General features: G+C 39.3%; 1 protein-coding gene across 1 annotated transcript in view; it reads left to right on the top strand.

Moving 5' to 3' along the window:
* Nucleotides 1–12,628, top strand: part of LOC143290187 (protein lifeguard 2-like) — a 33,869-nt gene that overhangs the window by 6,330 nt on the left and 14,911 nt on the right. Inside the window, exons 4-8 of the mRNA XM_076599502.1 lie at nt 1,756–1,875; nt 2,795–2,911; nt 4,563–4,717; nt 7,312–7,376; nt 10,140–10,196. Coding sequence (XP_076455617.1) covers nt 1,756–1,875; nt 2,795–2,911; nt 4,563–4,717; nt 7,312–7,376; nt 10,140–10,196 — 514 coding nt within the window. The remainder of the gene's footprint in view (nt 1–1,755; nt 1,876–2,794; nt 2,912–4,562; nt 4,718–7,311; nt 7,377–10,139; nt 10,197–12,628) is intronic.

The following is a 12,628-nucleotide window of genomic DNA, read 5'->3' as shown; positions in this document are numbered from 1 at the left end:
TACAAAAGGCAATGATAAAACATTCACATATTCATTGTACCTAAAACATACATATAATGAAATGACTCATTTAACACAGCTTATGGGCATTTCTCCATGCTTGGCATACACGCACGCACGTGCTTGTGCACGCGTGCGCTCACACACACCCACACACACACACACATGCACACTGTTTGAAAACATTTTTTATCAGTGAGCACATAATAAGAGAAAATATGAATACTGAACAGATTTATTATCAATGAGCACATGATAAGCGAAAACAGAATTCTGAATAGATTTATATTATTGAGCATATAATGATAGAATATAGCATTCTGAATGATTCAGAATATAGCATTCTGAAAAGATTATCATTGAGTATGTAATCAGAGAGAATAGAATTTTACTGCTTTTGTTTTGATTTTTGGAGAATAAATAATATGGGTGCCATGTATTCCTCCAGAATCATTGGTCACAGTAACAATAATCGTGCTTACTCCATGTTCTGTTTTGAAGAAGATAAACTATTGAAAGGTTTGGACTATGTTTTCTGTCAGGAGAAAAAAGAAGAGATAATCTCCTGCAGAGGTGCTGAAATCCTGTCTAGCTGTCATTCTCAGTCTTTTAAGCAAGCTTCAACCAGGGAGTGAGAGTGAAATGTTACTCTGAGAAGAAATGATTTGATTTGGAATGATATTAAACTTGATTAGAATGTGAAAAAGAATTTAAATAACTCAGCACGGTGCTGATTTTCTGTCAAGATCCACTATTGTGGGGAGAACGTTCTACCTTTATTCAGGTGATATTTGTATTTGAACCTTGGTAGTCCAGCGTTGAACCATACATATTTAGTAACAGTCTTGTGTGCAATGCTTTTAAGTTGGCTTGCCATGTATTGAGTTATTGAGTGCTTGTGTGCTTTTATGTGCTTTCTTTCAGCCTCAGATATTTTTTTTATATTTTTATTTTGACATCCAGAGCTTGATAGAAGAAATAGCTGATCTCAGTACACTGGTTGAACTCACTCCGGACGAATAGATTCCTCCCTTGCTTTCCCCTGCAGACAACTCATTTGTTAGGGTTAGGAAAAAAAATCACAAAAAATACAAAACACAAAGTAACTGAATGAAACCCCCTGTACTTGACCGACTGACCCCTCTCCTCATGTTGTGTGTACGCCCACCCCTCTCCCTCTCTTCACAGCCCTCAGAAGCAGAGTCATTGTCAGTACCTTCTTGCTGGTAGCTTTCTTCACTGCAGATACTTTATTCAACGTCTTTATCATTCTTGTCAGAACTTTCAGTTTGAAGCATTTCAGTCACTTCAGCAGCAGTAAAAAGCTGTCTTGATCTAGTTTGCTAAAAAAAAATTTCCACTTTTATCGCCTGCAATGCCATTTTCGATATGTATGCACATTAGTTTGTCATGTGGGGTACCAAGGTCAACGGCTCGCCAGTGAGTGTATAGTTACAGAACCTCGCACAGAAACTTTCCATTTGACCCTTGACACATTCGCAATGCCTGGTGTAGCTGCGATTTTTATGCTATCCCATGAGGAAAATGGAAAAAATTTTAATCATCCAAACCGCTATAGTGTTCCATCTGGACACCGCTATAGTGTTCCATCGTCCAGAATGCTACCTTACGTCAGGAACACTATCATTCTATTGTCTGGAGTGAGTTGATAAAATGTTGTTTTGTTTCACTCATCACACATACCTGCACCAACAAGTAAGCAGGAATGGCTATCAGTGAAGTTGTTTGTTTTAGCACCAAGCGCGGCTGGCCCCACAATGTATGGGTCAGAGCAGGGTCCCCCTCCAGAACAGAACTACGGTCGGCCAGTCCACATAGCTGTACCTAATGCATTTGCCAGATATTCAGATTCTGGTAGGTTGGAACAGAGTGTGTATTGAAAAGAATAGTAATCCAGGAAGCATAATTTGATTTTCCAAGTAACTTCGCCTGTGTGGGATTGAGCTTCTTTCAGCCTCAGATATTTTTAATATTTGATTTGTTGCACTTACTATAAAACATGAATCATTTCTTGTTGAGCACTGTGTGCTTTCAGTTATCCCCCCATTAGACATTTTATATTTGATTTTTTCAAAAGTTCATATATTTAACAAGACACAAAATTTTTTTTAGTTCCTATGTTTCCATTTATTTTCTGTTTGATATTGTATGTTTGATATGCCACTTGCATTTGTGCTGTAATGTGTTTTCTGCCATGTGCTGTAATGTGTTTTCTGCCATGTGCTGTAATGTTTTTTTTCTGCCATGTGCTGTAATGTGTTTTCTGCCATGTGCTGTAATGTGTTTTCTGCCATGTGCTATAGTGTGTTTTCTGCCATGTACTGTAATGTGTTTTCTGCCATGTGCTGTAATGTGTTGTTTTTTCTGCCATGTGCTGTAATGTGTTTTCTGCCATGTGCTGTAATGTGTTTTCTGCCATGTGCTGCAATGTGTTTTCTGCCATGTGCTGGTACTGTAATGTGTTTAATGTGTTTTCTGCCATGTGCTGCAATGTGTTTTCTGCCATGTGCTGCAATGTGTTTTCTGCCATGTGCTGGTACTGTAATGTGTTTAATGTGTTTTCTGCCATGTGCTGCAATGTGTTTTCTGCCATGTGCTGTAATGTGTTTTCTGCCATGTGCTGCAATGTGTTTTCTGCCATGTGCTGTAATGTGTTTTCTGCCATGTGCTGTAATGTGTTTTCTGCCATGTGCTGTAATGTGTTTTCTGCCATGTGCTGCAATGTGTTTTCTGCCATGTGCTGTAATGTGTTTTCTGCCATGTGCTGTCACAGGTCCTGGTGTGCAGACCCCACTGAAGTATGACAACGGACAGGGTTTTGCACCCGCACAGCCAATACCCGCCGCTCAAACCTCTGTCCCTTATGCTTTTGACAGATACTCTGAATCAGGTTTGTGTTCTGACAGACCCTGAAGATTGAGTTTGGCTGCCTGAATGGCAGCGTGAACATTTCATGGAAGTGAAAGCTCTCTATTTGATGCAGTTATTTGGCTGCTTAAATGGCGGTGTGAACATTTCATGGAAGTGAAAGCTCTCTTGTTGATAGGAGTATACATGCATATGGAAGATCTCCGCCAGGGAAATAAGATTTAAGTGAAATCTGTTTGCCAGGGTTTCTTCACAAAAAATGGGTATATATTTTCAAAAATTTCTGCGCTCTTTGTTATTGGAGAAAGACCCATAAAAGAATACACTGTCTAAAAGGTAAATGAATAAAAAATACAAAACGCTTGAATTTTTCCAATTTCATATATTTTCAGTGACATGCTGTTTTTTTGAAATCAGTGTTTTGATTTTTGTCACATTTTTAACTTGTTCATTGCTAACATTGGTCAGGTAATTAACACTATGATATATTTTCTGGAGAAATGGATAATACCTATACACACAAGTTATACTAAAACAACCACAAAAAAATGAAAGAAAAAGAAACAGATACACAGTGCATTGTGACTACTCCAAGTGGTAACACATGGATGTTAGGCCACGCCCCCTTGGTCTCCACCCCCCGCACCTCTTCACCCCTCTCATACGGTCACTTTATCCAGTTCTCATCAGACTGCATTGGTTGAGTGCCAAGAATGTTGATCACTAATAATGCTAATAATTTGGTCACTTTCTGTCGTCTGTTACAGCTGTACAGACAGCATCACTCATTGATAATCGTATGTTAGTCAGTCTCTTCATTGCTCCCTTTTTTTTCTATCAAATTGTCCGATAAAAGTTCATCACTGCCTTCTCCTTCGAATTTATGCTTCAATTCTTTCTGAGCATCAGCTAAAGAAAGCAATATTAGTTGATTTAGTGCACCATGATTGCATGTCTTGAGCACGGTCTCCGACAGTTTGCTGAGTGAGTGAGGAGCCAGGCATAAACACTGCAGCTGTAACCCATCCAAAATGTTCAAATAAAGGACTGCCTCATGACGTAGTGGGGTTTCTAGCTATGAATAGAATCTAGAATGATTCCCCAAACTAAAGCTACCAGTATTTTTGTCAGTGAACTCAGAAAAGTCAGAATATTTCGATAGCGAGTTATCTCGTCATTGTGGCAGCAAAGTGTACATGCTTTCTGACGAGTTATCTCATCATTTGGGCAGCCTGGGATTTTGAGAAGTAAGCCTGGGGGGTTTTAAGGGCTTTTACCTTAATTCTAGGGGGTCACTCTGATGCTGCACATTCTAGTTAAATCTGTATACAAAGGCAGGTGTACCTTGTCAAAGTTGCCTAGGTTTCTGAGCTGTGGTGGCCAAGGGAAACAACTCTTTGTAGCAGATTATCGTATTGTCAGATAGAAGTTCTGATACATGTTTTTTGCTTATTCTATGTGTTTGCTTTAGAAGTTATTAGAATGTTTCAAAGGGACCCACTTGACAAACATGCGATGTGTTATTTCTACTTATAAAGCATTGGCGATGCATAATTATTCATGTTATCAGACATCCTGTCAGTGGGTTACGGAAACAAATAATAGAAAAAAAAAGTGTGTTTTGCAAAATTAATATCCAATCTCTCTACACCTGTGTGATGCTTTGTTCCAAGGTCAACCTCTTTCCGGAGCAACCCAGACTCAGCCGACCAGTTTTATGACAGATTTCAGTGACCACACTGCAGGCAATCGGTCCTTGGGGGCGGCTCATTACAGTTACAGCTCTTCCTTTTCCGACAGAGCAATCCGTAGGGCCTTCATAAAAAAGGTACATTTTCACTTCAAGTTTGATCAGGTTGTTTCTGCTTTAACTGTTGTACTTTTTGCAGTGTTCTGTTTCTTTTCTGTTTTTGCTGTGATTTTGTTAACTCTTTTTAACTCCCATGAGTTAAAGATTAAAGTCGACTCGACAGTTCACCACCATAGGCAAATTAATCAACATCGAGGGGTCATTTTTAATGGACCGTTTTTCACAGTGTAACAAAGCTTGATAGCTGCAGTCAACTTTTCTGTGCGATAGGAAATTGACCAACCTTCCATCCTTGACCGAGTTTAAAGTGAACAAGTCCACTGTGTTGTTTTGAGTGTGCAGTCTAAAATATTTGGCACTGGAGAATGTTTTTCCACATAGAAACATGGCAGCAAAAGAGTTAATCATTGGTGGGTTTCAGGGTGTATTTTGATGTGACAGGAACTGACACAGATCTTTTATGTCACAGTTGAAACAAGTTGGTGTGTATGTGATATAGCTGGTGAGTGAGAACCACCACATGTGTTATAACACTTTGGTAATGCAACATCATAATCTTTACATAATTATAGCAGGATTTGCTTCTGGTTATTGTGGACGATACTCATTATGATGATGTTATGAATGCCTTGACTGCTTTTGACAAGTATGCTCATCTGTCAATCCTGCTACTGTCAATTGTGATGCATCAGTTCCATTCGGAAATATCTGTTCACCAACGCAGCATCTAGACTTGTCGTTTCTCTCATTCTCTCTCGCCTTGACTACTGTAACTCCCTATTGTCTGGTTTGCCTGCTTCATGCATTCAGTCCCTTCAGCGCATACAAAACTCTGCTGCCCGACTTGTCCTCAGAAAGAAAAGATCTGAGCACATCACTCCTATTTTGCAACTTGTCCATTGGCTCCCTGTCTCACACAGAATAAAGTATAAGATCAGCACTATGTTATAAATGTATTCACAACTCTGCCCCTTCCTATCTTTGTGGCTGGCTTCACCTCTACACTCCATCTCGCTCTCTGCAATCAGCTTCAGACCCACTCTGTTTACACATACCCAGATTCAAACACTACTGTTGGACACCGTCCTTTCTCAGTCTCTGGACCTTGCATTTGGAATGAACTTCCTCTTTCGCTTCGTCAGGTCTCTGCACTCAGCTCTTTCAAGTCTGGCCTTAAAACCCACCTCTTCACAAGATAACCTCCCTCCCCTGCCTCTTCCTTGTCTTCAGTTTCTTCAGTTTTAGAGTAATGCATGCGTGTGAATGACTGGTGTGAAAACACTTAGATTTGTCTCTGCACAAGGTTCAGCGCTGTATAAATACTATCATTATTATTGTTGTTATTATCTGTGAAGGGCTGTCACCTCAGTGAGATAAGACTGGTTACAAGACATCTGTCACCATTTTGTATTTGGATTTCTTCCTCTTGTGACTGCAATATTTTGTTGATTAAAATCAGTTACACCATTGATAAATACACAAATAGTCGTACTTGCCTTTCAAGTCCATTCCAGACTGATCTCATTTCATTAAGTTTCAGCAGTCAAAGGGAATCGTTATTACTTTAAAAAAGAAATCTTACCTTTGTAAGATATGAAGTAGTTTCTGGACTGAAGTTGTGCTGTTTTATCATTTTTTATGTTTCTGTTGTTGATATTGTTTGTGTGTTTGACTAATAGGAGGTTACCTTTGATGAAACTGTCTGTGTGTTTCAGTTACATATGAACCTTTGACAGTACTGTCTGTGTGTTTGAATTACAGGTGTATATTTGATGATACTGTCTGTGTGTTTGAATTACATATGTGCCTTTGATGATATTATCTGTGTGTTTGAATTACAGGTGTACTTTGATGATACTGTCTGTTTGAATTACATGTGTGTCTTTGATGGTACTGTCTGTGTGTTTAAATTACAGGTGTACCTTTGATGCTGCTGTCTTTGTGTTTAAATTACAGGTGTATTTTGATGATACTGTCTGTGTGTTTAAATTACAGGTGTACCTTGATGCTACTGTCTTTGTGTTTAAATTACAGTTGCACCTTCATGATACTGTCTGTGTGTTTGAATTTCAGGTGTACCTTTGATGATACTGTCTGTGTGTTTGAATTACGGGTGTACCTGTGACGATACTGTCTGTCTGTTTGAATTTCATGTGTACCTTTGATGATACTGTCTGTGTGTTTGAATTTCAGGTGTACCTTTGATGATACTGTCTGTGTGTTTGAATTTCAGGTGTACCTTTGATGATACTGTCTCTGTGTTTGAATTTCATGTGTACCTTTGATGATACTGTCTGTGTGTTTGAATTTCATGTGTACCTTTGATGATACTGTCTGTGTGTTTGAATTTCATGTGTACCTGTGACGATACTGTCTGTGTGTTTGAATTTCAGGTGTACCTTTGATGATACTGTCCGTGTATTTGAATTTCATATGTACCTTTGATGATACTGTCTGTGTGTTCGATTTGCAGGTGTACCTTTGATGATACTGTCTGTTTGTTTGCATCACAGGTGTACCTTTGATAATGCTATCTGTGTGTTTGAATGACAAGTGTACCTTTGAATTACAGATATACCTTTAACGATGCTGTCTGTGTGTTTGAATTACAGGTATACCTGATTTTGACAGTACAGCTGTGTGTGACAATAGGATTCATCGCTTTGTTCATCTTCTTGTGAGTTTTTTTTTTTTTTTTTTCATATTTGTAAACATTTTTAATCACACAAAAACATCTTTGAGTGTGTTTGTATGAGAGAGAGGGTGAAGAGAGATGGGGGTGGGTGGGAGGGGGGGAGTAACTGCCTGGGTGTGCTAGGATTGAGGTTTATTGCAGTTGTTTGTGTGGGGATGGGGGAAAGTCGGCAGGATTTGATATCCAAAGGGAGGAAGCTGAGAAGACCAACTGGACAGGCGAACAACCTCCCTAGCTTTCACTTGAAACCTTGTAGAGACATGTAAAGAAATTTTGTTTAAAAGAAAAGTTAAGGAGAGGTGGAGTCAGGAATGTTGTCAGACACACACACACACACACACACACACACACACACACACACACACACACACACACAGCAACTGGTATTTAAAAAAGCACAAAAAAAACAACCCATAACTTCACCTAATAGTTGAAGTGATATGCTTTTTACTGCTTTTTTAAAGATTTTTTTTATAGTTTTTTTTAAGAGCATGTGGGATGTTTTTCTACTGTTCTTGAGAACCAGATTCCAAAGAGAAGAAACAACAGACCTGAAGGTTTGATGACCTCATCGCTAAGAGAAGGCCATTTGTCATGCTGGATGTGACTGGGGCTTTATCTCCTGCACTGAACTTGTCAGATGTTCATCATCAGTTTAAAAAAAAAAAAAAAAAAAGCCTAAGTGCATTGGGTTACGCTGCTGGTCAGGTATCTGCTTTGCAGATGTGGTGTAGGTGGTAAGAAGTTGAAAGGTTGGTGGTGGTATAGTGAACTGGATATAGGAAAAGTAGCTTGAGTGTGTATGCTGTGTGTGCTCTTGTGTGTGTGTGTGTGTGTGTGTGTGTGTGTGTGTGTGTGTATGTGTGCAAGCATGCACATGTGAGTGATAATTTCTAAATGCTTTAATATTTTGTCATTAATGACTTTTAGATCAGGAACAAGATGACAAATCCTTCATTGATTGGACTGTTTAACGAGACAAAAAAATATTGTATTAATGTAATGATTTAGAAATACTTTGATTTTTTTTTAAGCACTGGGATATATTGTTTCTTAACATTGCAGATGAGGACATGTTCAGGGATGATATTTTGTTCACAAATGCATACAATATTTCTGGTATATTTGGTTTTTAAATCATTATTTCTCCATGTACACCTAAGTGATGTTATTTTACTGTTTATATGGATGTATGTTTGTTGTTTTTTTTTTTTACTTTAAGAACTGTAAAATTCATGGGTTTTTAATTTTAAAAAAAATTTCATAAGGGAATTCTGAAACTGTGTCCGTGCATGTGTTTCTTTCAAACTTGTAAGGGCAAAGGAATATTCATATTTGTCAGATATAGTAATGATAATAACATAAAATGATAATAATGATAATAATAATCAAAAGTTATGGAGCGCCTCTCCATGTAAAACTTGCACAGTTGCACTGTACAATGTAAAGACCGACAAGTAAAACATGCATCTTAAACACTAAAATGAAAAACTAATATCTGTGCCAGACATCCAACCAAACACATAAGATATATAATAACACTTGCAAAAACCATCCTATGTAACACAACACTCGTCACACATATCACACATCACCATACCTCCATGTACACCTAAGTGATGTTATTTTACTGTTTATATGGATGTATGTTTGGTTTTTTTAATTTAAGAACTGTAAAATTCATGGGTTTTTAATTAAAAAAAGAATTGACATAAGTTTACATTTGGGCCAACAGCAAAGTGAGAGCTGTATTATCAATGGTTTCTCCAGTCAATGGGAAATCATTTACAGCTTAGTCTTTTGTGAAGGACTATGACTCTCAAACTAGGAGGCAAAATGCACTGGCTCTTAGTGCTAGAGCCTTGTGGGCTAGTTGGCCTTTGGGAACCATCCCAACGCTGACTGTCCTAAAACCCTCTTGGCCGAGAGAGTGGGGATGTAACTTGGGCAAGACACTCTCCACTATAAATCAAATTCTAGCCCAGATAGTCAGAACAGCATTTGCCTCCTCTGCTGTTCTGATGGTCATAGTCGGACACGACTGACTATCATATATACTGAACACCAGTACCACAGTGTACAAAACCACATCATAATACTCAAAAAAAGCAGTCACCGGTCTTCAAGGTAGAGCAGTGGCCCAGCAGTAATGAGCCCAGCTGGGAAGCAAGTGTCTGCTGGTTCGAGTCCTGTGTATGATCCAGAATTCTGCCTCTCCCCCAGCCCCCACCCACACACCCATCTCCCCAAATACGCTCGACGTTGAGTGGGTTGTCTGTGTGCTGGTCTTCTGGATGGATAAGACGTTAAACTGAGGTCTTGTATGCAGAATGCACATAGTGCAGGTAAAAGAACGCATGGCAACAAAAGGTATTCCCTGGCAAAATTCTGTAGAAAAAAGTCAGTTTTAGTAGTAAAACAAGAAACACATGCAGAGATAGGAGAAAAAAAAAAGTGTGGCGCTTTTCTGGGGTGGTATATTCTTCATGTGGAGAGCAACCCAAATTTCACACAGAGAAATGTTTGCAAAAAATACACTACACTACACTACACTACACTACACTACACTACACTACGCAATGCAATGCAATGCAATGCAATATGCACTGCAATACAATGCAGTGCAGTGCAGTATACTACATGGTATCATACTGAGAAACTTCTGCTAATAATAATGATAATGATACATCAATAATGAAAACAGGATACTGGAAATTGTTTTGATGTTGTGACATTATGTTGCAGAGAACCTTTGAAAAATTGGATTCAGAGAGATGGGCTCTGGACATACATTGTCGCCTAGTAAGTTTAATTGTTACTTTTCATTCTCATGGTGTGTTTTTTTATCTTTCGGACTTTCTATCTCACTGTCTCTGTCTGTTTCTCTTGGATTAGCGTTACTCATAGCTTCTAGGTATGAACAGACCATTCGCAACTTGTCAGTCTCATCTGTTTGAAGCATTCAGACTGCGATCAATGCTGATGTCTTAAAATGCTGAGCTTAGTTTGTTTCTTGATAACATGGCAGCATATTGATTGATTGATTGATTGATATGGATACTTATATAGCATCTGTCCTTCATCGGAGACCAAGCTCTAAGTGCTTTATAAACACGGGGTCATTCACACAACAGGCTGCCTACCTGGGTAGAGCCGACTGACAGCTGCCATTGGGCGCTCATCATTCGTTTCTTGTGTCATTCAGTCAGAGATCAGGTACGCACACATACACATTCAGACAAACATGTAACATTATATGTGTATGACAGTTGTTCTTGCTGTTTTGTATTTATCCTGCAATGTTGGCAGCCATACTCCGTATTTGGGGGGGTGCATGCTGGGTATATTCTTATTTCCGTAACCCACCGAACGCTGACATGGATTACAGGATCTTTAACGTGCGTATCTGACCTTCTGCATGCGTATACACACGAAGGGGGTTCAGGCACTGGCAGGTCTGCACATATGTTGACCTTGGAGATTGGAAAAATCTCCACCCTTTACCCACCAGGCGCTGTTACCGAGATTCAAACCCGGGACCCTCAGATTGAAAGTCCAACGCTTTAACCATTTGGCTATTCGGCTATATTACTTGTTGCTTTTGTGACATACGTTTGCATCCTTTCATGAGGGGCAATGTTCTGTACTCGAATATAGTATCTGTATCTCTCTCTCTCTCTCTCTCTCTCTCTCTCTCTCTCTCTCTCTCTCTGTGCCTCTCTCTCCTGTATCTCCCTCTCATGATATTCTTTTTATTTGATAAGCCAGAGTGCTTTTATTTCTAATAGTAATACTGAGATTGGATTTCAGAAAATTCAGTTCTCTCCCCACCCCTTTTTTCTCTCTCTCTCTCTGCTCTCTTTCTCTCTGTGTGTCATTGTCTTTGCTTCTTTCTGTGTGTGTAGTCTCTGTCCTGGTCTTCCTCCCACTCTCTGTTTCTGTCCAGTTTCAATTTTCTGTGTTCACAGTGTAAAATGAACACTTTTTGTCAACAACTTGGTTATTCAGTTTGTGCAAAACACTGTGCCATATGGTGTTTTGTTTTTTTGTTTTTGTTTTTTTTCAATTTTGATTATGTGATTAACCCTTTCACCGCCAGTCAATTTAGAGTACAAAATTCCCTTGTGGTATAAACACAGAAAAGACAGTGGCTAAGAATAGCTGGGGATTCCCCCTGCGATGTATAGAAAATATGGCCTATCCCACCACCGAACATTAAGAGCAGTAGGTTCATGGATAACAGACCAAAGAATGGTCACCTTTCAGTGACATGGGTCCTCTACCACGCCTGTGCATAAATGCGAACTTGGCGGTGAAAGGGTTAAATGTATGAGTGTAGTAAGTTCAGAAGTCCGAAACTTCAAGAATCAAGCCATCCAAAACATCAACACACACACACATACAGTCTATTATGCACCATTTGTTCCAGTTTGATATACAAAATTATACCAAAGATTTCATTATTGTAGGTACTTATGCAAGAGTGAAAGCAACTTAAAAGCTGCCTTGAGTCAGTAAGGAAGGAATTAGCTGATATTTTAAAAACAGAGGAGAAGATATAAGTACCTTTAGTCTATTTTTTGAAAAAAATAAATATTTCAGAACATTTGTATTCATTCAGTTTACTATTGTACGGAAACATAATGCTAAACAGTATGGTCTTCCTGACCGCCACACATGGAAGTTGTCTTTTCAGTAGGTATGGGTTTTACCATATGCCTTTAGAAACGGGAGGCACCATAGCAGAATCATTGAGGGTTGGACTTTTGATCCATTGTTCACCAGTGATCAGGATGGGAGGCCCCATTTCAGCTTGGTGTGTTGTCCCTGGGAAAGGATCTTCCTCACTTCACCCAAGTGTGAATGAGTGAGAACCTGACTTCGGCTGGAGAATGTTAAAATGGAAGGAGGAGGGGATTGGGCCCCCCCCCCCCTGCCTTCCTGTGCCGAGCTCCAGACACAGTGGATAAGAATTCACTGCCCCGATGGTTGTAAAAGGCTATGGGACCTTTAACTCATTCTGCCCCACAGCTGCATGCCTGCTGCAACTCCCCTGGACCAGCAGTCCGTGAGACCTCTGCTGTAGGGTTGTTCACTAAAATGGCGAAAATTGATGGAATATTGTTGAATGAATCGGTCAAACAAAGCTTCGTTTTCATACTTCTGTAATCTCTAAACAGCTCAGTTTAAAACGCCAACTGTACCAAGCAAGAATAAACAAAATTTGAACATTG

The sequence above is a fragment of the Babylonia areolata genome, chromosome 15, assembly GCF_041734735.1.
Source record: "Babylonia areolata isolate BAREFJ2019XMU chromosome 15, ASM4173473v1, whole genome shotgun sequence".
Classification (NCBI taxonomy): Eukaryota; Metazoa; Mollusca; class Gastropoda; order Neogastropoda; family Buccinidae; genus Babylonia; species Babylonia areolata.
The sequence above is the reverse complement of the archived record's forward strand: the minus strand, read 5'-3'. Positions and strand labels throughout refer to the sequence as shown.